This window comes from Malaclemys terrapin, chromosome 3 (genome assembly GCF_027887155.1).
Source record: "Malaclemys terrapin pileata isolate rMalTer1 chromosome 3, rMalTer1.hap1, whole genome shotgun sequence".
Taxonomy (NCBI): Eukaryota; Metazoa; Chordata; order Testudines; family Emydidae; genus Malaclemys; species Malaclemys terrapin.
This window is the reverse complement of record NC_071507.1, coordinates 12,554,641-12,582,508: the sequence shown is the minus strand read 5'-3', so window position 1 is coordinate 12,582,508 and position 27,868 is coordinate 12,554,641. Positions and strand designations below refer to the sequence as shown.

General features: G+C 39.6%; 1 protein-coding gene across 2 annotated transcripts in view; it reads left to right on the top strand.

Moving 5' to 3' along the window:
- The window catches only part of SEL1L2 (SEL1L2 adaptor subunit of ERAD E3 ligase), a 64,800-nt gene extending 45,450 nt beyond the window's left edge, over positions 1 to 19,350 (top strand). For both annotated transcript variants that reach the window (XM_054021456.1, XM_054021457.1), the window contains 10 exons: positions 934 to 1,002; positions 1,458 to 1,535; positions 4,369 to 4,431; positions 5,024 to 5,111; positions 5,207 to 5,355; positions 7,924 to 8,089; positions 8,180 to 8,254; positions 9,591 to 9,760; positions 17,354 to 17,482; positions 19,159 to 19,350. In XM_054021456.1, coding sequence (XP_053877431.1) covers positions 934 to 1,002; positions 1,458 to 1,535; positions 4,369 to 4,431; positions 5,024 to 5,111; positions 5,207 to 5,355; positions 7,924 to 8,089; positions 8,180 to 8,254; positions 9,591 to 9,760; positions 17,354 to 17,482; positions 19,159 to 19,275 — 1,104 coding nt within the window. In that variant the 3' untranslated portion in view covers positions 19,276 to 19,350. The remainder of the gene's footprint in view (positions 1 to 933; positions 1,003 to 1,457; positions 1,536 to 4,368; positions 4,432 to 5,023; positions 5,112 to 5,206; positions 5,356 to 7,923; positions 8,090 to 8,179; positions 8,255 to 9,590; positions 9,761 to 17,353; positions 17,483 to 19,158) is intronic.
- The last annotated feature ends 8,518 nt before the right edge of the window (positions 19,351 to 27,868 follow it).

Genomic DNA, 27,868 nt, shown 5'->3' with positions numbered 1-27,868 from the left:
AAGGTGGGTGGGCTCAGACGGAATATCCGGGCCCCATAATTATCTCAGTATCCCAAAGCAGCCAAAAAAGTTTCAGTGCAAGATAACTTTTAAACATTTGCAGCAAACATATATGAGAGAGGATGGAATTAGAGGCAAGTTTCTTCCCTCTCTAGTCCTGTGGGGAGCAGAGCAAGTAAGGCAGTTAGTCTCTTCCCTTTCTATTCTTGCTGTTGGAGTAGATCTGACAACTTTTGACTTACTGGGTCAGTGCAGCTTTCCGGGGCCTCAAAAATCCAAATATCTAAGCTGTTCCTTGCGTCTAAGACTGACCCTGTAAGAAGACATATACTGTAATTCATGTACATATAAAAAATGTGTGATACTGATGACAATTTGTGCTTATCTGAGTGTTTTCAGACACAAAACTGAGACAATTGTGGGAGAGGATGTATTTTAAAGGCAAATTATATTTTTAAAAGCTAATTCACATTATGGGGAACACTAAAGTTTTTTTCTTATGATCACATACATGGTAACAAGAATTTGTAAAAATTAGTTCACATGGCCTCAACACTGTCAATCTGTTCCTGTCTAAGGTCAGAGTCTCCTTAGGTAATGGATCTAGATGCTCTGTTCTTACCTTTGATTCAGCCACCACCCACCTACCATACCAGATTAAGGCCCTGATTCTGCAAAGGCTAACATGCATGAATAGTCCCATTGAGTGGGACTCCACATGGGCATAAAATCATACTTGTGTGTAAGCGTTTGTAGTTTCAGAGCCTAAATGCGTAAAGCTATTTTCAGTTTTGCGTTGTGACACTTCCTGGTCTGTCTAAATCAAGAAGAGGTGTAAAGCTGTGCAAAACATTTGTCATTGTTGAAATTTATAAAAAAAAAAAGCCCTTTTTCAGGTGAAAAAATGTAACTTTGTTATTGCTTTTTATTCAGAAAGCTTTCTACTATTTCCTAAAGGCAGCCAAAGCAGGGAATACACATGGTATGGCATTCCTGGGAAAGGTACATATTACTTTTCATTAGATTAATTTGGTAAATTGCAACAGTCAAGGACTAGATAATGGCTAAACCTAAAGTAGCCACGCAGGGGTGTAAGAGTAGTCACCAGTCACTTTTGAAAATCTTGGCCTCAGAAGTTATTACAAATAACCTAACGGCTTTTTTAAGAAAACAAGTTACAAACAAGTAATTATCACGATTCTATTAGTGTATACTCAGTATAAATCAGTAAAAATTTAGTACATTAAACCAGTCAGAAAAACTCATGAATGGGAGAGAACTGGCAAAGTTCTGTTCTCAGTTACGTCTGTACAATATCATTGGCCTTATTGGGGATGTACAAGTGGAAGTAGGAGCGGACTTTGTCCTACTGTTTATATTTTTTATGAGAAACTGGATAGGCAGGGATTCATAACACATCTAAGGAGCAAATATCTCCTTTTCTTTATATTGATCAGATGTTTTTAGAAGGAAGTGTTGCAGTGACACAGAGTAATGCTTCTGCCTTTAAGTACTTCACAATGGCAGCTGAAAAGGTAATATAAGAAAAAGTATCTGTTTGTATACAATATTTTAAGAGTGTATTTGATTTACACCTCAATTAGTGTGTAAATTACAGGAGGAAAGCATGCAGTCAATTTCTTCCATTTAATGGGAATGTTGTTCAGTGTAGATTTTTAAGAAGTAGGTAACTATAGCACACTTCTGAAGCCTATGAAATATAAAGTTATGCAGTTGGTGATGTAATGGAAAAGCTAGCCGAAAAGTTGGAGAAGTAGAAACAGGAGATAGAACTGTCATTGTTTGTGTGCAAACTAAAGGCCTGATTCTGGAAGATCCTGATCATCCTCAACTCTCACTAAAGTCCAAGGCATCACAAGAACTCACTAAGTGGTCTCATGATGTGTAGAATGGATGACAAGTAGCAGGTGCCCATGCAAACATTATGATCTGTCTGATAGAAACAAGTGGATCCTGCAGTCTAGGCCTTATAGCACAAAATTCCCCTTCAGGGGGTCTACTTCATTAAAACCAAAATCAACTGAAAATAAAGTCGCTTCAACCCAGTCCTTAGCTGGGCCCAATTCCTCCTATCTGAGAAATTGTTCTCTCTGGTTCTGTGCCATCTTCTCTTTCTCACAGAGGAGTCCCATGGTTTTCCTCAGGGCTTTTTTAATACCAATCGGCTGTAACCTTCCATAGCTTCCCTCAGCTGACCACCATTATCTTTGTTTTATTCTTCCCCCATTTGGGAGAGAACAGCAGGCAGACATTCTTCCCGTGCTAGAGTCTCCCTCACCTGCTAACTCAGGGTTCCCTGCAGGAGCCTTCTCAGTATCTGCAGGCATTTGCCAACGCCAACCATCAGCCCTCTTCTCTCTCCAGGCCTCTTCCTTATCTACCCCAGGCTGGACTGAATCACCTGACACCCTCATTCTCCCCACCTAGGGAGGCAAGCTAATTGTTTTACAGGAGGGGGCTGGTCCTGTGTCCCATTAAGGAGCTAGCCACCCTGTGACATGGTCCTATCTCTGGAAGTTTTGGATTTGATCCAAATGCAGTACAGGAAAAACATGCTTTAATGACCATGTCTTTTGTCTGTATGGATATTGTAATTTATTTTTCCCATTTTACCTTGTGACGACTCAGTGTATACAGATTATGCTGAAGCACTTCTTCTTCCCTTTCCTATGAAACCTATGTGCTGCTTCTTTCCAAAAGTGGCTTCCTTGTTGATTAAGGTAATGTTTGTTAATATGTATGTGATTGCTTTATTTGGTCAAGAGAATGGGATTCCCTAAGCTTATATTTGAAATTTTGAGTCATTCGCTTGGCCCCAGCCCATCAATAAGGCATGTAGTTTTTGGATTTCTTGTTGACTAATGTCAGAAAGGAAGCCAAAATCTCCATCTGGCTACATAGACTCTGAAAATACAAAATTGCAGATCTACCTTTATAAAAAATAGGGTCTTATTGAGCTTTTTGATGTTAAATTACATAATAAATTTTAAAATCACAGGGTCATAGAAATTGGAGATGAAAAAGACCTATGCGGTCATCTTATGCATCTTCCTGCCAATGCAGAAAAAAAGTGAAGGTTCTGACAAAGCAAACAAATTAGGAGTCACTTCATCCTTAACTCACCCCATTGTGCTTAAATGCACATGGGTATATCACATACAGTATTACCAAGATACAAACAAGGCAAATTAAATAGCTGTTATATCTAATACTCAGTGAATAGAGAAGAGTGTGTGTGCAATTCATATTGCACTAGAGAACACCAAAGAGAGCTAAGGAAAGAGTCAAGATGAGAAAGCCAAGATGGTGAAGGACTGTTAGCTTATAATCCATTACTGGGTGCTTGCTTACTTTGGCCAAAACACAATTGTTTCTGCTAAATATTCAAAGAACAAAAGACGATCTTCCAAAGTGAGTAACTAAGAAGCAAATACTTGTTGAAATAGAGCATTAAAAATGGACTTTCAAAATATCTAGTATGGGCTGGCACCATCTGTGGTGTGAAACTGAAGAAATTTCTGCAATGAAACTGAAGTGGACAATCTCCCTTTCATTTGTGGAGATTTCTCCCTAATAATTATGTTGGGGGGAAGGGTTTGTGCCCCACTGTAGAACAGAACATGGATTTGACCCCCCGATGTCTCTTGTGGCTATCCACTCAGAGCCTCTCTGTGTGCTAGTGCTCCCCCAACATCTACTGACAGAACAACATGAATGGAGAGCACTACCATGCTTTTTCAGCAGACAGCTGTTTTCAAATGCCCCACATTACAATAGGATTTCTAATATGGGGGGCATGGCATGGAAATAATACAGCCTGAACTCTCTAAAGCCAGTGGAGGGAAAATGTGTACCCACACCAGTCTGCCTACATCTCTTCCAGCCTGACCACCTTCCAGCCCCTTCTTTTTCATGTGAATCCAGACTACAGCTGGGCAGAAAAAGATAATTCTGTTTCTCAGAGGATTTTTATATTTTGAAATTTGATTTTGTTCCAATTCAGGGGGGAAGGGGAACACCCTGCTCTAGTTTTACCATCCAGTGAAGCCACTTTTATTAATGGCAATGAAATTACATGTGGATAACAAAAATTAAAGGCACTTTTTAAACATATGGTACAGTGTCTCTCTACAAGTAGTCATGAGAGTCATCAGAATAAGAATACTAATTTAGCATTGATTCATAATCATTATCAGAATACATAGTTCTAAGTTCACTATATCATAGTAAAAGAAAAGCAAGAATAACTAATTGGTTAGTAACTTATCTGATAGATGTTTTCTTTATTGCAAGTGCTTTTCAATGTCTTAATGAAAAATTACATTCAAACTTAATACATTGTTTTAGGGTAATGCAGCTGGACTATGGGGTGTAGGCCTTCTTTATTATCAAGGAAAAGGTGTTCCTGTGGTAAGAATTATTTCAGTCACTTCAATTTTGTTTTTCACAATACAGCTAGTAAAAATCCGAGAAAATAAAATGTTTAATCAATATCAAATATGGATTAAAACACCCTTTAGTAGGGGATTATAGCTCAGATAACTATAATATAGCTCATTCAAGTGGTGCAACTAATAGGTTTATAGAACTGCAAATATGAGTAATTTTTCTTGTTCTCTGAATACTATCATGAACACACCATTGTATGTCTTGAATGGAGTTCCTCCTGATTTATACTAGTGTAACTTTGAGCAGAATGAGGCCCAGAGTCCAATTAAATAAATAAAAAACATTGGTAGGTGTTAGTCCATTCAACAGTATGGAGTATAACTGGTGTGAGATCAGAATCAGGACCCTGATCTCAAATACTATACAAGCTGCTCATTGGAGAAAATGTTAGTTTGATTTTGTTTTTCATTTGTTTGGGATACAGCATAACATTCTGTCATTAAATTGTGCCACTCAAAAGTGAGACAAAACTTGTCTTTTTCATGAGCACACAATTCTTACCACGCTGGCAGGTACCTGGAACTTTCAGTAATGGAGGGTAATTACCTTTCAGAACTATACTGAAGCTTTTAAATACTTTCATATAGCAGCTGAGAAAGGTTTGGCAGATGCACAGTTCCAGCTAGGAGTCATGTATCACTGTAAGTACTATGCATTTTTTAATTAAAAATTTGCATTAATCAGTAGTCTGTAATTTTACAAAAACTAAAGTCTCCAATCTCAACTTGATTTGCAGCTGGCTCTGGAGTAAGGAAAGACTATAAACTTGCCTTCAAATATTTTTACTTGGCCTCTCAAAATGGACAACCCATTGCTGTTTATTATTTGGCTCAGATGTATGCTGCAGGGACTGGAGTGTTTAGATCATGTCAAAATGCAGTTGAGGTAAATAGTATATTTTTTAAAGATTTGTGATTAGTTATAGAAGAAATAGCCAGGATTTGTATTACTATTTTAACTTCTCTTTTTATGAAAGTTGCCTATATGCTATGATTTAGAGTCAGAAATCTATATTTTCTTAAGTAGGAGAAAAGTGATCATATCTGGGCCAAATTCTGTTTTCAGCTACACTAGTCTAAATCCAGAATAACTCCACTGATGTCAATAGAGTTGCTCCAGATAAAACCAGTGTAAGTTAGAGTAGAGGGTGACCCATAGCACGCAGGTATGATGGCCTTTACACCTCAGAGTCATAGAGTGGGTATACACAGCATTTTGGAGTAAGCCTTCCAGCCCGGGTTGACAGACTTGGGCTAGTGGGGCTCACATTAATGCTCTAAAAATAGATGGCTAGACAGTGGCCTGGTCCACACTAACCACCCATTTTGAACTAGGGTACGCAAATTCAGCTACGTTAATAACGTAGCTGAATTCGAAGTACCTTAGTTCGAACTTACCGCGGGTCCAGACGTGGCAGGCAGGCTCCCCCGTCGATGCCGCGTACTCCTCTCGCCGAGCTGGAGTACCGGTGTCGACGGCGAGCACTTCCGGGATCGATCCGGGATCGATTTATTGCGTCTAGACAAGACGCGATAAATCGATCCCAGAAGATCGATTGCTTACCTCCGGACCCGGAGGTAAGTGTAGACCTACCCAGTGTTTGAAGTTGTGGCTTGGGTTGGAGCTTGAGCTCCGAAGCCTAGGAAGGGAGGCTGGGAGGCTTGCTCCAAAATGCTATGTAGACATACCCATGGAGTTTAAGGCCAGAAGGGACCACAGAATCATCCAGTCTCACTGCCTGTACCTCACAGCCACTGACACCACCCAGCACCAGCACAATAAACCCAACAATAAACTGAAATTAAACCAAAGTATTACAGCCCTCAGCCCTGGACTCAATCTTTAAATCTATTTCATAACTCTTCACCAAATTAGTTTAACAATGTAAGTACAGTACTTATCAATTTGGCATTCACTCTTTTTTTTTTAAGTAGGTTGAGTCTGCCTAAAATGTCACAGATGGATTTAACTTAGAACCATTCATCTCAAGAAATCCTAAGTACTTGTATATCTGACTATTGATAAAACATTTTAGGGAAGATTTGCTGTGGCTTTTTTTGTTCTTTGCCCACAACTATTCATGCCTATTTTAGAATGTTATTGGCAGTTCTAGTTTTATCAAGTTTCCCATGTTCTATAAATATATCCAGTTCAACTGGCCCCTTTTCAGCTCAGGCAGTTAGCTGGCAACTTTTGCACTATAGCTAGATTTTTTACATTGCTGGCTTTCTTATGAAATACATATGCATGACATGACTTTTTATAGTTATATAAGAATTATTTCTCTAAGACGTACTCTTCCATAGGAATCTTTACATCTTGCAAAACTTTATCCAGCAACCACAGTGCAGATCAGGGTGGAGTTCCCCTCTCCCCCAATACTGTGGCACACTATCCTGTGATACACAGCTTAATTGTGATGTACTTCAAGATCACTAGGGGAAAATGACAAAATATTATTACATAGTGGCAGTACTATTGTGTCATAATCAGTCTTAGAGTTGAATTTCACCAGCATATGCTAGTCACAAATGACCAGTGCACTGGGCGGCTGTCTTGTGCATAAGTTGTAGACAAAGATGAAAATAGAGTATTCTGGGTTGAGTTCCTCTCAATTTCTCCTGTTGAAGCTGTACCACTTTGCATTAAATAGCTGAATAGCCATTGGGCCAAAAAAAGTGACACTTATAGGGGAGGCGAGAAATCCAGGTTCAAATTCCTGCTCCCATAATTATTTATACAAAGTGGAACAGCTTCAACAGGAGAGATTGCTAGAGTTCCAGCCTGCAGCCTGGTGTTTAGGGTATTCAGCTAAGATGGGGAGACCTGGCTTCAAGTCCCTGCTCCAGAGTAGAGGTTTAAACCTTGATCTCTCACATCTCAGGGGAGCATCTTAGTTATTGGATGCGTGGGACAGGTGGGAGCACCACCAATGGGTTTTTTGCGAATGGTGCCTAAGTCCCCTAGAGAATCTAGCCCAACACATTTTATTTTGTCCAATAGTATTTGGAAAATGTATGTCAAATTTGCAAATAGTTTTGTCGACACAAAATTGCATTTTGGGGGGAATAAACTATTCATCTGACAAATTTCTCTCATCTCTAGTTGAAATCTTATTTGTGGCTTAATATTCAGCAGAGCATCTTAAAATAAATAACTGTTGTATAACAGAAAACATTTTTGTTTTTTATCAGTGTATTTTTCTTTTATATGCAACTAAGAAAACAACTTTAGAGTCAGTTTAGATATGGATTCATCTGACTTTTAATGATGAAGTACTCTGTATCAGTTAAGGATGCAATTGGCATAACTATTGTTTTGTAAACAATACAGACAAATGTTGTAACTTTAACCCTTGTGTCCCCCAGTAGGAGCTACAAGCTCCTAAGATTTATTGCCTGTGGTGAAGTGTAAAACCTCACAGGTTTGTTCTATCACTGTTCCTCTGTTCAGCTTTACCGAAGTGTTTGTGAACTAGGAAGTTGGTCTGAGAAATTCCTGACTGCATACTTCGCTTATCAGGATGGTAATATAGATTCATCTCTTATTCAATATGCATTATTAGCAGAAATGGGGTATGAAGTAGCTCAAAGTAATTCAGCTTACATTTTGGAATCTGGTAAGAGAAGTTAAATTATTTTCTCTATAAATTATATGTGTATGTCCAAGTGCTGTTGTAAACTATGCAAATTCAATTTTTCTTTTACAGAACAGGTTAAAATTCTCAGCAATGATCAGATGTATCCATTAGCACTTCTCCTGTGGAACAGAGCTGCAGCTCAAGGTATGGAACACCACATAGTTAAAAATAACTTGCAGTTAGCTGTCCACTCTTATAAGTATGATTTTCTTCAACTCTGTTCCTCAGATTGTACAGCCAGAAGAGAAATGAACACTCAGTGCCCCAAGAACATGGCATTACAAACGTCAGATAATTAAGCTAACATCATTAAGGGACTGATTCTCACATATTTAACTCACGATTAAAAGGATATCTGTACTACCGCCTTAGGCATGTTAAAAACAATCTAACATTCAAGAAATTCTCACATTTCTAGGTTAAAACACTCAACTATTCATTTATCTTCCACTGATTCAATCCTCATTCATGGGTACTTTATCACAAAACTTCAACTACAGACTTTAAAACTGAATAGGAAAAATGGTTTCTTTAGCTAAATGAACACCAAGAAAAACTTACACCTACTCACCAAGAAAAACTATAGGAAATTTAGAAGCATAAAGATGTGTAAAATATGCTTACTTGTTAAATGTGCACTATTCGTATGCTTTACTGCAATACAGCTTCAAGAATAATTTGGGGTCTAGAAAACCTCCTTTATAGTTTATAAGTATCTACTTGGGGAGAAGATTTCTGATGCTACGTCTACACTACAGCCTATTCTCCTCCATTCCTGTCAAAATTTCCACTCTTTTCCCTGTCACCAAGATGCTCAAATAGGGATCATATTTATTGTTTTTTCCCCTCCGCTCCCAGGCTGTTGCTATATTGTCTGTTTTCCCTTCACATACAAATCTACCCTTTTATCTCCATCCCCTGCCTTTGACATCACACTGCTCCTAACTTGTCGTCTTGCCCCCTTAGTTTATCCAAAATATGGCTGTCACAGTCCTTTCTTGCCACCATGTTGCTTCCTTTTTTTTTCTTTCTAATCTCTCTCTTGTCTTTCACATCAAATTCAAGCTTTCACCTTCAAGGCTGTATACCAACTCTGCCCCACGCACATTTCAATGTTCATTTCCTCCTACTTTCCTTTCTGCTCTCTGCATTCCAATAGGCCCTCCTGTCGGTCCCTTTCTTATTCTTCTCTCGCATTACCTTCACCCCTTCTTCCATGCCATTCCTTACATGTGGGACTTCCTTCCTACTTCTGTACTCTCAGCACCTTGGTTTCTTCCCAAATCCTTCCTATTTAGAATACTCTATAAGTTATAATAATTCTATGATGACTGAAACCATAGTGCTTCAAATTTACATTTTATTCATTTTTAATTGTATTTAAGAGAAAAATACAATTTTATTAGAGGAGGAAATTTAGCAAGAAGCACAGTTTAATCTAGATTTTTGTTGTGACTTTTCTTTTTAATGTTTCCACCAGGCAATGCATTTGCTAGAGTAAAAACTGGAGATTACCACTTTTACGGTTATGGAACCAAGAGGGATTATGTCACAGCAGCAATTCATTACAGCCTTGCAGTTGATCACCACATCGCTCAAGCCATGTTTAATCTGGCATATATGTATGAACATGGTTTAGGTATTCCAAAGGTAATGGACTGCATATGGTGCAATCTGTGTGTAAAATTAACCTTAATAGATATCGTTGAAATTAAAAGCTATTATAGCTATAATATCCTAATGGAGCATTCCGGGTGAGGGAAAATTAGGTAAACAGAGATTATTAAAATTGTAAAGGAGGGTCAGGCAGGTTATGACTGAGAGATACATGTGAAATGATAGATGGTATGGTGAAGGCCAAATGAGTGCCCTTTCATCTTGCCACATAAAAACAAGGATGAGAAATGAAAATAAAGTTAGTGCAGTAAACATGGAAATTCAGTTTTAAACAGTGCATGGTCAACCTGTAAGATCTATGACCACATGATATCAATGAGACTAGTTCAGTAAAATTCAAAAATATAATTGGTTACTTATAAATAAGAAAAACATCTAAAGTTGCATCAGAAAGGCTGAAAAAATACAAAAGACATAATTCTTCCTGATTCAACTGACATTCAGTTGATGCCTTAGAATCATAAAGGAATCCCACCTAATCTCATGCTTGCAGGGCATGAGGGAAGAGAGATGTGCTGGTTTGCCCTAATGGCTCCCTACCACTGGCCCAATATTCTCTCCTGCTCAGTACAATGTAGAAACAAATGATACAACTTACTAAATCTGAAGTTGTGTGTATTTTTGCCATTTTTATTGTTTGTTTGTTTTTCCATTGCTTCCTTCCACTTCCTTTTGTCCTTGCCTTTTTCTCATTTCTCTCCTTCCTGTTCGTGGCTTCAACTTTTTGTTTCTATCATCTTACCTAGTCTCTCTTCATTCTCTCCTTGCCCAGGCCCATTACCTGTATGCCTCTCCTCTCGATCTCGCCACAGCTCTATCTGGTTTCTCCAGTTTCCCTCCTCCAGCACTCTCAGATCTTCTGCATCCTTTCCCAACTCTCTTCCTCCCCTAATCTCTTTGCGCCTCCCCAACCTAGTTTCGTCCCTCATAAATGTCCCAGTTCTTGACCTGACATGTCTCCAAACGCCATGGGCTTGGTTCTCTGATTCGTTTCTCAGCTGATTGCCCCTTCTTCTGATGATTCTCATTCTTCCACTTTTTAGGGGGAAGTAATGGGGAAGTAAGCAAGGCTCCAGTGATCTGGGGGTGGATTAGTGGAACCAGAAGAGAGGTGGTTATGCTATACTCCACTGTAACTCTGAGTGATGCCAGAGGAAAAGAGAGAAGCTAGTATGGCTGCCTGCTTGTGTGTAAGCTCCAGCAGCTGCACAAAGGGATAGAAGAACATATGGAGAAGGCAGGCAGGGGTTTCTTTCAGAGAGCCACCATCCATCCTTTCCCCCACTCTTGTGCATCCACCTACACAGAGGCAGTGCCTCTATAATGGAAGCAGACCACTTCTAGTCTTAAAAACTATAGTAAAAATGACACCCTTTTAATCATCAGAACTGTTGCCTGTGTAGCTAAAGTAAAATGAGCAGGATTCTATTCACTCTTATACAGGAATTATTTACCAAGTTCCAAGCTGTTACAGTGGTTTAGACCCACTGAAGACAATGGGGCTTCTCTATTTGGACTACAGAACTTTTATTACTGGTAATAGTGACAAGAAGCAAAGATGGTAGCTTAAGTCGTATCCCAGGCGAGTTTGAAGGACTGTCAGTTAGAAGAAGCATCTCTTTACTTGTAAACTGGGCACATAACTAAGACAAACATGCAACCACACTATGCCATCATCAGTCACTCCTCAGCAAAGAGTCACACTCAGAAGCTTTTCCTACTGTTCCTGCTTTTCTTTTCCTTACAAGTTACTTCCCAACTTTGCTCCTTCTCCATCTATGAGCAGCAGTAAGCTGTTTCAGTCTGGTATGGCTATGAGCAAAGCTCAATCAAAGTCACATTAAATGTCTCTATACGCCTTCTGCCCTTAGTTTGCAGAAGCCATGCAGTCAACCGGCATATGTTGCCTTGACAAACTGGACCTCCAGGCCCTGAGGATGTCTGGAATCCACTGGAATATAGCTTGATATCTCTGTGGATTCTCAGACTCCACTGTATGGTCCACACCTTCTGTCCCCTTGTTGAGGATACAAACCCCACTCCCAAGAGTAGCATGTATAGGTACCACTAAACATTTTGGGGGTTGTTTTTCCCTCCTGGGGATTCCCCTATGGGAGGGAAGTATGAAGCCCTAGGAGGAAGAATGTAATCAAAATGAGGCCCAGAAGGCAGGCGATGTGTCCCTGACTCAGCCACATATTTTTGTGACCTTGGGCAAGGCTTCAGAGCCAGATTTTTCGTGTATGCATGCAATGATGTAACTGATTTATGCACAAAGTTGCCACAATGGCATGAACAATTACAGAAATTGCATATACAAAAGATGAGCTACATATCTAATGAATATGACTGCATGTGCAAATGTAAAGGTAAGTCTATTAGCTATCCTGTTATATGCAAATACTTCTGATGATTTGGCCCTTATTCTATTTGGTTAACGTTATTAATATTTAATTATTAATATTAATATTAATATTAAATAATTGATAATGTATTGTTATTAAAATCTCTTGTGAAGCAGAGTCATTGTTCGCACTTATAGTAATGCCTTTCAGCTAAGGAATTCAGAGTACTTTCTAAAGTGTTATTAGGAGAGGGCAAATAGTGAAAAGCATCCTGAATATTTGGTTACATTTTTCAGTAAAACTGCTGTGGCCATGTTCATGCCCCTTTGCATGAACTTACTGCAAATCCTTGAAAAATTGAGTTTGACCAGCATGGATGCTTGTGGAAAGTGAAATGAATGCCAAAGTCTCGAGATCAGCATATTTGTCCCAAAATCAGCCAATTTGAGGAGATTAAAGTTGTCTTGCAGATATTCTATAAGCAGAAAATAATAAACTAATTTGGTAGAAATAAGAGAAAAGATGGTCATTCTTATACAGACAGAACAAGCTGAATTATTGTAGCCCATAAGGGGACAGTGTCATCTTTAAGCCCTTACACTTCTTTACTTTTATGGACTGCTTTTCAATAACAGTTTGAATTTTAAGAAATAAAATTTATAAAAACAGACTATTACTAAATTAAACTTTGAAAAGGGCTTAAAGGTTGATACAAGAAATCATAGGACTGGGAAGGGACCTCGAGAGGTCATCTAGTCCAGTCCCCTGCACTCAAGGCAGGACTAAGTATGATCTAGACCATCCCTGACAGGTGTTTGTCTAACCTGTTCTTAAAAACCTCCAATGATAGAGATTCTACAACCTCCGTAGGCAATTTATTCCAGTGCTTAACCACACTGACAGTTAGGAAGTTTTTCCTAATGTCCAACCTAAATCTCCCTTGCTGCAATTTAAGCCCATTGCTTCTTATCCTATCCTCAGAGGTTAAGAAGAACAATTTTTCTCCCTCCTCCTCATAACAGCCTTTTATGTACTTGAAGACTCTTATCATGTCTCCTCTCTGTCTTCTCTTTTCCAGACTAAATAAACCCATGTTTTTCAATCGTCCCTCGTAGGTCATGTTTTCTAGACCTTTAATCATTTTTGTTTCTCTTCTCTGGACTTTCTCCAATTTGTCCACATCTTCCCTGAAATGTGGCACCCAGAACTGGACACAATACTCCAGTTGAGGCCTAATCAGCGCGGAGTAGAGCAGAAGAATTACTTCTCGTGTCTTGCTTACAACACACCTGCTACTACATCCCACACTGATGTTCGCTTTCTTTGTAACAGTGTTACACTGTTGACTCATATTTAGCTTGCGGTCCACTATGACCCCCGCAGATTCCTTTCCACAGTCATTTCCCATTTTGTACGTGTGCAACTGATTGTTCCTTCCTAAATGGAGTAGTTGGCATTTGTCCTTATTGAATTTCATCCTATTTACTTCAGACCATTTCTCCAGTTTGTCCAGATCATTTTGAATTTTAATCCTATCCTCCAAAGCACTTGCAACCCCTCTCAGCTTGGTATGGTCTGCAGACTTTATAAGTGTACTCTCTATGACATTATCTAAAACATTGATGAAGATATTGAACAGAACCGGACCCAGAACTGATCCTTGCAGGACACCACTCATTATGCCCTTCCATCATGATACTGAACCACTGATAACTACTCTCTGGGACCAGTTTTCCAACCAGTTTTTCACTCACCTTATAGTAGCTCCATCTACGTTGCATTTCCTTAGTTTGTTTATGAGAAGGTCATCTGAGACAGTATCAAAAGCTTTACTAAAGTCAACATATACTATGTTTACCGCTTCCCCCTAGCCACAAGGCTTGTTACCCTTTCAAAGAAAGCTATCAGGTTGGTTTGACATGATTTGTTCTTGACAAATCCATGCTGACTGTTACTTATCACCTTATTATCTTCTAGATGTTTGCAAATTGATTTCTTAATTATTTGCTCTATTATCTTTCCAGGTACAGAATTTAAGCTGACTAGTCTGTAATTCTCCAGGTTGTCCTTATTTCCCTTTTTATAGATTGACACTATATTTGCCCTTTTCCAGTCTTCTGGAATCTCTCCCACTTTCCATGACTTTTCAAAGATAAGCGCTAATTGCTCAGATATCTCCTCAGTCAGCTCCTTGACTATTCTATGATGCATTTCATTAGGCCCTGGTGATTTGAAAACATCTAATTTGTCTAAGTAATTTTTAACTTGTTAGTTTTCTTATTTTAGCCTCTGATCCTATCTCATTTTTACTGGCATTCACTATGCTAGATGTCCAATCACCACCAACCTTCTTGGTGAAAACTGGAACAAAGAAGTCATTAAGCACCTCTGCCATTTCCACATTTAATGTTATTGTTTCCCCCACTCATTGAGTAATGGACCTACCGTGTCCTTGGTCTTCCTCTTGCTTCTAATGTATTTGTAGAATGTTTTCTTGTTACGCTTTATCTCTCTAGCTAGTTTGATCACCTTTTGTGCTTTGGCCTTTCTAATTTTGTCCCTACATACTTGTGTTATTTGTTTATATTCATCCTTTGTAATTTGACTTAGTTTCCACTTTTTGTAGGACTCTTCTTTGATTTTTAAATAATTGAAGATCTCCTGGTTAAGCCAGGGTGGTCTCTTGCCATACGTCCTATCTTTCCTACTCAGTGGGATAGTTTGCTTTTGTGCCCTTAATATCTTTTTGAAAAACTGCCAACTGTTTTCAATTGATTTTCCCCTTAGACTTGCTTCCTATGGGATCTTACCTATCAACTCCCTGAGTTTGCTAAAGTTTGCCTTCTTGCCTTCATTGTCTTTATTTTGCTGTTCTCCCTCCTACCATTCTTTAGAATCATGAACGCTACCATTTCATGATCACTTTCACCCAAATCTGCTGTTCATCTTTCCTTCTTGGTTTAGTTCCATCTCTCATCATCTATCTGTTTTTTCAGTTTCTTTGAAAAAATGTATTAAGAAATTAAGTGGCATCACTTCTGCTTCTTTTCCCCCCAACCATGGGGGATCTCTCTCCCCAATCCACTCTGCACCCCAACTAACCATGGTACATCTATCTTTATTCCATCTTTATTTGATGTAGCTTTCCTTTTCATCCTGAACCTCATTCTTCTTTGAATAGTGTCCGTACGGGTACTCTGCTTCAGGTGCGTGTGTGCCCCATGTGCCTTTGACCTGGAGATTTTCAGTAGCAGTGCCCAGAAATCCTCTTGCCCTGTACAGAGTAAGATAAAGGTGAATCAGGCCTCTTCGGCATCTCCCCCATCTCAGATGCATTTCAGGTTTGCTTTGTTAGGTTCATTTCTCTACCCCCTTCCCTCCAATTTATATCACTCTTAATGAAGGGAAGTGGGGAAAATGAAGATAGGTTTTTAAAATGTAAAATAAATAGGATGGAAAGATAACCAGATTAAGCTTAAGAAGTGATCAGTGCTGACCTTCCTAATATAGCTCCTTTATGACTCTGCTACATGTATTGCACACACCCAACAGGAGTTCTCAAATTTACATGAGAAATATTGCATGATATGGAAAAGGAGCCTCTTGTGGTCACCTCCCTTCCCAACCTCAATTCCACACCTTGCTTTTGAAAACTAAAGTTCTTGGTTACATGAAAAAGTAATGTAAAAGACAGATCCAAAGATGGACCAAAATTTTTCTTTCATAAACTGTGTGGAGCTTCTTGGTTCTCTCTGCCCATGCTGTATCTGTACTGTCTATGCTCTACCTGGCAGGAGGACTTGGTTTGATACAAGTTCTTTTCTTATTACCTGTAACCTCCACTACTTGAATCATTGCAGATCACTTTCAGCTTAGAAAACAACCAGAAAAAAAGAACTACATTGTCATATGTATATATGTTTAACTGGATTTTCACCAAAGAAAATGCTGACAAAGACATGAAGCAGCTCTTGGGGGTGGAAAGAGTAGCTTGTTCTTTGGGTTTCTTCATTGGTCTGGACATTCTGAAGAGTCTTTGACTAGGCTTCAACAAACATGAAGCAACAATTGTTTGACAACTTGCAGATGCCATTGTGATATAACAGCTCCATGAATCACACTTTGAGAACCATTATATTAGAGATAAAACCCGTTTCCTTTTCCAGCCTCTCCTAAGTGGAATCCAAACACAAATTTTGAAACCTTACAGTGGTATTTAAGTTAGACAAGATGAATTCAACTATCTTTAACTGAAATACTGCACGTTCAGCTAAGAATGGATAGTATTTTTGACCTGATGGGAAAAAAGGAGTGCTGGAAATTGTAGAAGAAATCCTGTACTAGCAATATTTACAGCCTGATGTCTAAGATCAGAGTAAGTTTGAGATAAGCATCCAAATTGAATCTCTACTCATTACTAATAGTTATTAAGTAGAAATTTGCAGACAACTATACATTAAAAATAAATTAACAGGAGAAACTAACCAAGACATGATGAGCAGCACAAGCAGCCACACTTTACAAGCCTAGCTAGATCAATGCCTTTCAAAAGATTCTAGTACTTTACTAACTAGATAAATATTTTACCAAAATGTGCTCTGCTGAGAAAGTAGCTGATGGGGCAAAGTTACTAATTGGTTCCATCATGACATGAATATGCTAGCAAAAATTGAGGATATTAGACTAAAAAATTGTCCATTAAATTTATGGACTAATTTTTGTACACATATAGTTACTAAATTTAGTTAGTAAACTAGATAATTGTGTTGTTGTATTTCTAGCTTTAGATATAAAGAATAACTGCTTAATTAGATAATTTAAAATGTCTGACTGCCTATTTTAAGTATCCATGAGCAAATGCTGACTTCAACTTGATTTCCTATTGAATTCAGAAGACCATTTATATACACAAGACAAATGAACTGAGAGGTTGTGGGGATTGAAAATGAGTTTGTAGAAAGTAGGCACACAAATTAAATGTTAACAAAATCCATTTTTATCTCATGCCAACAATTATACATGAATCTAAGGTTTATGCTTTTCAGGTATTGTTATAGCTTTATGATATACTAAGCTACAAAAATACTTGAAAAGCAGAAACCTAAAAGACAAAGGATAGAAATGCTTTGAAGATTAGCTAAAGCATCACAACATTCATCTAAGCAAATTCCACATGTTCTAAGTAAAAGAGACACCCTTCCCCCCCCCCCCTTTTTTTAAGGATATACATTTGGCTAAAAGGTGGTATGACCTCGCAGCACAAACAAGCCCAGATGCTTCCATTCCAGTGTTCTTGGCACGTATGAAGCTAGAAGTTAAGCTTCTATTCAGCGAGATGCACCTTTTCAAGGTAAGTATGATTTGGACATACTGACAAGCTTTCACCATGGCCAATTCTAATATTTTTTACATTTTATTCTATACTTTTAGATTTGCTTATTGCACCTATTCCAGACCCTGGCTATATTACATAATAAGTCCTGTTTAGGTAAAAATAGGCCCACCATCCAAGACTTGTCATACAAATTGCACTATCTATTATTTCCCTATCCTCACACTGCAATTTCCATTTGTACAAATGCAGAATACCCTTCAAAAGTGAAACCTATAATTTTAGTTGTAAATTAAAGTGCATGTGACTTGAAGCCCTTCAAACCTTTAGTTTGACTGCCAGTCTGCCAAGTTTAGTGGCAATACAGTGCCCTTATGATGCAAGGCATCAGAGTTTGTGTCGTCAGCTCATCAGGACCTGGGAGCACATCATGGTCATCGGAAGGGAGTGGAGTCCTTGCTTATTCTTAAGCAATCTTCTCCCAAAAACCCAGGAGTGGTGTAGTGCTGATGAGATCCAGGGGACTAGTCCAGTCAACTTTTGCCAGGACACAGATTTGAGCTATAATAAACCTTTCCACAATGGATTCCTTCACTTCCCTCCATGCCTTGATTAGTTATTAACTAGAAAACCCAGCTGCTTGTCCCTCCACTTCACACAGTGAAAGGAAATACTTCTGATCATCTATTCTGAAACAACTCCACCAAACCCTATCAGAATCTGAGGTTTGGGAATACAACCTATAATCCAAATTTCCCTAGGAATAGCATTTGGTTCCTTCATGCAATACTGGTATTCTGAAGCTGTTCCTATACTGCCTCCCAATCTGTGGGGGATTTCCACATAGTAAGCAAGCTGGGTGCTGCCTCGGAGCCATGCAGTACTTGTGCACCCCATTACAGATGCCCTATACGCAGAACAAAAAAACCCAGGTGAACTCAGAATGTCTGTTTTATAGAATTGTGGGTTCAAAAAATAATTAGATAAGTTCATGGAGGATAGGTCCATTAATGGCTATTAGCCAAGATGATTTGGGATGCAACCCCATGCTCTAGGTGTTCTAAGCCTCTAAATGTATGTCTACACTGCCATTCGATACCCACAACTGGCCTGTGCCAGTTGACTCAGGCTCACAGGGCTTGGGCTAAGGGGCTATTTAACTGTGGTATAGATGTTCTGGCTCAGGCTGCAGCCCGAGCTCTGGGATCCTTCCACCTCACAGGGTTTTAGACCCTGGGCTCCAGGCCAAGCCTGGGCATCTACATTGCAATTAAACAGCCCTACAGCCCGAGTCAGATGGCATGGACCAGCTGCAGCTTTTTAATTGCAGTGTAGATATACCCTAACTGCCAGAAGCTGGGAGCAGATGATGGGATGGATCATGCGTAAATTGCCCTGTTCTGTTCATTCCCTCTGAAGCACCTGGCATTGGCCACTCACGGAAGACAGGATAGTAGGCTAGATGGACCATTGGTCTGACCCAGTATGGCCATTGTGTTCTTATTATAGGCTTTATTCTTCTGTGCTTACTATATTATACATCTTGTCCTGATTTAAGTTTACCAATCCTAGAATTGTCTAAAACCTCATTAAAAAGAGCATAATGCTTTCATTTTACACATTTTAAAAATAGCTTCTATTTTGCATGTAAAAAAGTATTCTCTGTATTGCTGAGATCTCCCTTTCTGTCCTAGCAGTTTACTTCAAGTCGGAAAATGTCAAAACTGGACACCATGCTGCGACCACATTGGGATCTGTTTGTATTGGTAGTCATAGTTATTTTGCTTGTACTACTGATAAGAAATAGGTAGAACTGGGACAATGTTAATGTGAAAATCTTTTGGTAGTTTCCTTTATATTCTAAATAAAAATTCTATTACTCATTTTTCTAACATCTCTTTCTAATGCTTATGTAACAAAGTGAATATACATGTAGCCTTAGGGAGAGTTAGTAACATTACAAAAAATTAGGTTCTTAATTTCAAATGCATAATTTGCTTACAGAAACTAAAACCTGTCAGTACAGCAAAATCTTTCATTTGCTCACTGATGGAAACATACACAGCAGATAACCAGCTATCCCAATGCTCAGGAGTATGTTGTGCAGAAAAAATCCCTTATTTCATAAGTTCCTTAAATATTGTTTACACTGCTTATTTGAAAGAATTATATTAAAAGATCAACTCAGTGAGCCAGCATACAAAAGGAAAGCAGAAAGAATTAACAACAAGCTGCCAGTAGGAAGCTAGATAACCAACAGTTTTTAATGACTGCGAATGGGTTCACAGGTTCCATTTCAACAGACCAAATATGCCATTAATCCATTGTTCAGTCACTGAAATAGATTCTCTGCAGTTTGTTACCCGATTATTGCTCTAATTAAGTAGGCATGACATTCACTAGAGTTTCTACTAACTAACAGAAAGCCTGATCCTGCATTCATTTAGTGGCAAAACGTTCCTGGACACCCATGGTGGAAGATCAGGCCTCTAGCATGACACTGAAGAAAATCATTTTTCTAGGGGAGAAGACTTCTGTATGTATGATCATTTTATATCTGTCCTGCACATACATCACTTGTTTTGTCAAGCCACCAGTTCCTTCTCTCTTGAGGCTTCAACACATGATCACCATATCTATCTCTCCTATTTAATGCTACTAGTAGCTCCTGATTTGTGATCTAACTTCTGTCAGTTCCTTTTTGTAACATCCCCCCCTCTTAGGAGTCGTAGTTAATATGTGCAGGAAATAATAAAAGGCCAGATTGTTGAACTCAGACTCATCCAATTAGTAACACTGATTTCAATTAAACCACGCCAGTGATTAAGTGCTCCTGAGGTTAAATAAGGGATCCCCAATCTGGCTCCAGAGGACTTGCATCTTGGAAAAATAGAAGATAAAATGTTTGTTAAATGAATGAGACCAATTTAAAAACTTTTACTTTTTTTTTTAAATAACTGTGCATATATACACAAACATAAGAGGAAGATATTCCCAATATTAGCAAACACTCTAACATATTGGCAAGAACAGTAATATCAAAAATGAACTAAACAGAAAAGTGGAAGGGTTTTTTTAATTAGGCATGAACTTGCACTGAACCAAGCAGTACAGGCAATACAACCAATAGGATTTTTGACTGTGTACTCAAGTCTCACTTATGTAACTGACCAGGGGAACAAGAATCTCTTGACAACACAGTGGTGAGAGCACATCTACAAAGAAAAACAAATTGGATGGCATTCAGAGAAACATCAAGTGATTAATGGCCTACAGACACTGATCTACTGTGTGAGTTACAATTAGAAAAAAATGCTTAAACATCAATAACCCCCAGAAGTTCTAAAATGACTAGTAATTTTGCATGCTTAGCTCAACACACCTTAAGGGGCCTGATTTTTCAGAAACTACTGAGCACCTGTCCCATGGAAAAAAACAGTTATTTTTAAAAATATCAAATTGGGCAGCCAAATTGAGGCCTCCTAGTAGTACTAGTCACTTGTGGAAAGTCGTCCTGACAAAGATTTTCAAACACCTGAATTTTTTAAGCACTAAGGAAATTGTAAGGGGGTTAGAATTTAGGGTAATGGAACAAAGTTAAGACAGGGAAAAGTCTAGACTATATGTCAGAATTTTTATTTAGTCAGAACCTTCTTGATTGCTGGACTGGTCAAAATATTCAGTAGCATAAGAAAATGAACTGAATACCAAATAGATCTTTTCCTTCTCACATGGAAAGGAAAGGAAAAGGGCAGAGAGCAAGGGGCATCATGATAGATGGCAATGAATTGCAACTGGATTAACCAGTTCAAATTCAAGGGTACCCTAATTCTCTGTCATTAAATGTATCTGATAAGTGTCATGCCAAATGTCAAAGAAAAACTCATGGTTCACTTATCACATAATGTAGGTGCAAGCAATTGATGGAAAGTTATGGACATAAACTCAAATTATCACTGTTAAAATGCATGTGTCAGCCAGACAGGAATTACCCCACTGTGAGCATGGAATGTGGCTTCCCCACCCAGGTGTTACTTCCAGAGTACTTTGAAAGACAATGAGAATGTATTTGCATACTGCGTGAACAGACCCATCAAGCTAACCAGGGAAAGAGAGAGTCAAACCTCACACTATCACAGCGGGGGAGGAGATGACAATCACATGTATAATTTTCATTCAATTGTAGTGCATTTTAGCAGACAACTACTCCAGCAGGGAAGAAGTCGCATGCCACTTCCTTGAAGACAGTTTGCATTATTGCCTACCTCACAAGCTACAAACACACTTTTATCTGGAGGTATCCTTCAGAAGACTCCATTTCAAAGGTTCATTGGACTATAAAATAGAGAGGCCAAGAAACCCCAAGTTATCTTTCACCTAAGAAGATGAAGGTACCAGCCTTTTGACTGTGGAGGATAGACCCTGAGCCAGGAATTTGGTCAGCCATCTTGATGGAAACGTGGTGAGGATTTTACCTTGAAACAAGTCTAGCTTGTTAAGTTTAGTTACCAGAATACACTTTCTCTTTATTTCTCTTGCAACCATTTCTGAGTTTAATCCGTACACTACTACTCACTTAATTGCTCTCTTTGTAATTAAACTTGTTTTATTTTTAACCTAAACCAATCCAGTACTATGCTTGAATTGGTTGGTAACTCTAGTTAAAGTAACAAACTGTTGAATATTGACTTTTTGAAGGAAAAAAAGAACCTTGACATTCCTTTGATAGTACCAGGACAGGGCTGAACATTTCAGAACACATGTTTTTGAGAAAATTGTGGGGAGTGTGCAATCCCTTACTAGTTGTTAACCAAGTCAGGTGGAGACCAGTGGAAGTCTGTGGTATTGCAGGCAGGCTCCAGGATCCAAAGTGTTGGCCCAGGGCTGCCCAATACATAGACATAGTGCATGCTTGTTGTTGACTGTGGGCATTCCAGGAAGAGAGCTACAGTAGCAACGCATTGAGAGGCACTCCGGCTTACAGGGTAAGAGGTGACAGTCTTCACTAATCTGGACTGCACCCCAGACTCTGACAGTTTCCCAAGGACTTGACCTTGTATTTCCTATACACCGTGAACTCCCCGACTTTAAGGGTGAATTCTGGATGCACAAGGAATGTGAGATCATATGCTTAAGTTAATCATTTAAAATGCAATGCCTCATATGCCATGATCGTCCCCCATTCCAGTAAGCTTAGATAAAACTATATGTACATGTTTTCAGTGCAAAACATTGCACAATCATGCCTGTTGATCATAGTTGTCAGATCTTGATCTTCTTTGTATGTATTTCCTCTTTGAGAGGTTCTTATTACATTTGTATTTTGATTTTGGACTCCTTTAGTCTTTGACAAAAAGTCAGAAGTAATCATCTCCCAGCATGCATTTTGCTTTATCTTGTGCCCTAACTTAAAAAAACAGCTTCCATGCATTAAGTAAAGTATCTAGTCTTATAACAAAAGACACTATATCACCCTAACAACTGCTTGGAATTTAAGGCATTTATTTTGCAACTGCTGAATTTTTTTTTAAGTATTTAAACAGCTCTAAATTATACCTAGCCTGGGAAATTGCATATCACATTTTGGCTAAATGTGCTTTGAGAGAACCAAGATAAAAGGCATAAACCCTAAAAATGGAGATAATTAATACTGAAAGTTCTAACTACAGAAGTGTCTGTCTATACCAAGAGTGGGTATAGCTACAGCCCGTGGGCCGGATCCAGCCCCTCAGGGCTTTGGCTCCGACCCGCAAGATTGCCACCCTGTAGCACCGCAGGCCCCGCTCTGGGAAGTGGCCGGCACCATGTCCCTGAGGCCCCTGGGGGAGGGAGGGGCAGAGGGACAATGGGAGCTTTGGGGGAGGCACCCACAGGCTAGGGCAGCCCTCTACCCCCCCCCCCCCAGGGGCCGCAGGGACGTGGTGCCAGCTGCTTCCCGGAGCACAGTGGCGCAGGGCCAGGGCCAGGGCAGGCAGACAGGGAGCCTGACCTGGCCCCGGTACGCACCGCTGCCACCCCGGACCCACTCCAGGTAAGTGGCACCGGGCCAGAGCCTGCACCCTGAACCACTCCTGCACCCCAACTCCCTGCCCTGAGCCCCCTCCCGCACTCCACACCCCTCCCTGCACCACTGCCCTGAGCCCCTTCCCACACCCCTCCTGCCCCCCAAACCCCTGCCGTACCCTGCCCCCTCCTGCACTGCAACCCCCTGCCCCAGCCCTACATTCGTGGCCCTGCTTGCAGTTTCCCCACCCAGATGTGGCCCCCGGGCTAAAAAGTTTGCCCACCCCTGGTCTATACAGTACTTAAAAATTCAAAAATGAAAGTATTAGTTTGCAGGAGTATGCTGAAATATAGGTCACAGACTAGTAGACCAATATTATAGTGATGGAGTATGTTTATTTTTCTTTTTTAAAGCAAAAGGGATAAAGTGAACCCATTAAAGCTTTCAGTTCTATTCATTAACAGAACCTATGACACCCTGAAGCTGAAACATCAGAGGAAATGTTAGGTAGGCAGAATATAATCACCCAAACTAGAATTTGGGCAGAAGAGCAGGGTTTGCACCCCTACCCTTTCAAGAAGTGTCATGCTCTGAGCTTAATATTGCATTACTGTTTTTTTGCCCTTAATTTATACTTCATAATCACTACTGGTAACACTGTACATACTTAAGTGGTTGTAGGTTCAGGTGCATGCTTCATTATCCCTTCACTTTAATTAACTTGAAGCACATGAGTAGTCACATTCATCACATGCATAGATCTTTGCAGGGCAAAGGCCAGACACTGAATGTTCGTTAATGAATAAGTTTATCACTAATCACCTTTTTGGTGTAATATTTCAGAAGTTGGAGCAAATACTGCTGAGATAAACTCCTTTAAGGGTGCTAGCAACCAAAATCCTAACCCAGAGAAGCAAATGGGAAAGTTTTGTCATTGACTTCCATGAAAGCAGGATCTGGTCTATGAACATATCCTTGCTCCCATACCACTTGAAAACCCAAGATACGAGGCTTTTTTACCTGAAGATTTTATAAAGCAGAGCCTGCTCTTAAGTTTGTAAGGTGAATGTTAGTGACATGAATTGCTACATCATGTAATGTGAATCGTATGAGGAAGTTAAATTAAGTAAGTATTGTTTATTAAGTTTTTAAATATACAAGCAAACAACAGGACCAATCTCCTGCCTACCACCTAGCAAGGATCCTGTGCAGTACCTCCTAATTCTTCCCTACACCTGTAACTCCCAGCCTTCTCCCAAGTTAGGTGATCTATCTGTATTCTCTCTTTTGTGCATTGGGGAGGGTAACAAATCTCCAGTTTCTCTGTCCAGCAATGCACATTTTTCCTATTACCAGTGGCACATTCTTCATCTCTGCAAAGGAAACAGAAGAAGTTTCTCACATTTCAGTTCTCTCCTACCCAAGTGCTGATTGAGTGGTAGAACCAGACACAGCAGCAGCTCTCCTAATTAACATTTCCACACAATGTTCCTCTTCATTTGCTGTAGTCTCTTCACACCTAACCAGTCATAACCAGGAGCCACAGTGCTTGAGAAGAAACTCAAAGCAAAAATTTAGAAAAAAAAAAATATACAGTACATGCAATTAACTAAAAATCTACATTTGAGAAAACATGCGTGTTCCTTTCAGTCTGAGTGCATTGTTAACTATAATATAAAAAGAAACCTAACACTGTAGAAGATAGGATGGTTTTTCAATTCTATTTGAAGGTTTCTTTATAGGCAGGGTTGACAAACAGTTATGACTTTATTGCTTGGAGTATGCTGTACCCTTCTGTCAAACTCCACCTACTGGATTATTTTATTACAACAGGCACAATGAAAGAGGGTATGTTCACACTAAAACCTTAAATCAACCTATATTAGGAGTAATTACTGCAGTGGTGCATGTCCACACTATCCTCCTGGGGGTAGTGGTGCAAGTCCTCACTAAGGGTACATCCACACTACCCACTGGATAGCGATCAATCTATCGGGGATCGATTTATCGCGTCTCGTCTAGACGTGATAAATTGATTCCCACCGTGCTCCCCGTCGACGCCAGAACTCCACCAGGGTGAGAGGCGGAAGCGGAGTCGACGGAGGAGCCATGGCTGTCGATCCTGCGCCGTGAGGACGGGAGACAAGTCGAAATAAAATACGTCCACTTCAGCTACGCTATTCTCGTAGCTGAAGTTGCGTATCTTATATCGACCCGCCCCTCTAATATAGACCAGCCCTAAGAGTGCTTCCGCTGACCTAAAAGGAACAGTATGGGGGAGCTGAGAGCCCAATCTCTCAGCTCTGTTGGCAGCTCTCTGTCAGGAACTCAGCTGCCAACAGGCTCCCAAAACTTCTCAACTTCCTATTCCCTGCCAGGCGAGTGGACAGAGAGATGGCACCTGGAGCTTCTTGCCCCTAGAGAGTGGGGTCCAGCTGTCCCAGCTTCTTAGCCCTCCCCCCCCACTCCACCAGAGCCATGAAATTAACGAGAGTGCTAACAGCCACTGTAAATAACACAAAGTTTACACAGACACTGCATCACCCTAACTCCATCAACATAATCCCTATGCCTCTTGTGGAGGTGGTCATTATGGCAGTGTAGTAGGGGACTTACATTGGCAGGACAAGGCTATAGTGTAGACACTGACATAATTAGGTCCATGTAAGCTGCCTTATGTTGACCTGTGTAGTGTAGACCAGGACTGAGTTAAGACAGTGCTGACAGCAATGTTCAACTGTTGCAATGCAATTCAGGGCTGAGAATCTAGATATAAAAAGCCTGAAATTAGGTCAGCCACATTGTGTATAAATATTATTTGGGATTACTACTAATGCTGTTCATGTGTACTATCCTGTACCTGTAATACAGCAAAATTGTTGCTGTAAAAAATGCAATTCCTTTGCTGTCAAATACTATAGGATATAGCATTAAAGGGCTTAGCACCTTGAGGGGAATAGAGGAGGGTAGGAACAGTTATTTAACAAATACCAGCTCTAAAATGACTATATGGTGGTTGCTCGGGGTTCTGGATTCCAAAGTAAAGGTGGATGTCGGATAGGCAACGGTTTCCTTGGCACACTTTTTAAAGTAAGCTGTCATAAATTAGTTACATTAAATAGTAGAGGCCAGATACTGCAAGCTGCCCAGAAAAATGTCTATTAACTCAAAAATGAGATGTTCCCCCTTTCTGTCAGTGATATTACTCAGCCAAGGAGAGGGAAGTTTCTGTCTACGAGAGAGAAACACAAGAGACTTGTCTCCCATTTAGAACTCTCACTTTACGATTCATACTATGAAACTAGACCCTCCACAAAACTAATTTAGTGTTGTCAAGTATCAGGGGGTAGCCGTGTTAGTCTGTTAGTGGTAGCTTTCACTCTATGCATCCGAAGAAGTGAGGTTTTTACTCACGAAAGCTTATGCCCAAATAAATCTGTTAGTCTTTAAGGTGCCACCACACTCTTTGTTAATTTAGTGTTGGTGAATACTTATTCCACTGCTACTAACTAAAGAACTAGTGTACTTCACGTACAGACTAGTCTGTTTTCTACATGGGTTCCACCATGTTGACTAACAGAATATTGCATAAGCTCCCTAGGCTGAATAGCATTGTTGTCAGGACACCAGCTTGGTATTGTCCTTGCCCTTGATGTGATGTTTGGGGTATCTTGAACATTACTGTAGGTGATGTAGCTTTTCTTTAAAGCACTAGAATGCAAGTCAGTATAGAGACAAATAGCATTGCCATGCCTCATTGATGTAGTCTTGCTCAAATAATTAAGTAAAGAATTAGGCTCCAATGACTGCATTTCCTGGGTCCTTTCACTCAATGCACACCGTGGATCACTGTTGCTAGAAAATAATGATCTCACGGAAACTGTGTTTAGTTGTACAAACTTTGAAGTAATATACTTACCTTGCTCGGGAGCTCAGCTATTTTCTCTCACAAGTATGGTTTCCTTCACTTCTTTACATACAGGTCAAACATGAGAATTTCAACAATTGATGACCAAGTGTTTTTACCCATATTTTGAGGCCCCCCCAAAGAAAAAAACCAGATCTTCTGACTACTTGTATATTAAATTGGATCTGTGTATTTGCAGATGTTTTTTCCCTATTAGTTCAGTTGAAAGTCTTGTTCACAGCCCCAGGCAGATGCTCTCTTTAATATCATTATATCGTTACTCCCAGAGTACACAAATAATAACAAAAAGTTACCCCCTTTGGAGCAGTCCTTAGCACTGAAATGGAGAATACAAACATTACATCTGAAAACTGTCAATTACCAAAAAAGAAGTTTCACTCTTCTATTAATGTATTTTAATGGATCTTTCTATAGAAATTTTAATGGATACTATGTTGTTCTCTTACTGCTATGCATTGAACAAAAACATAAA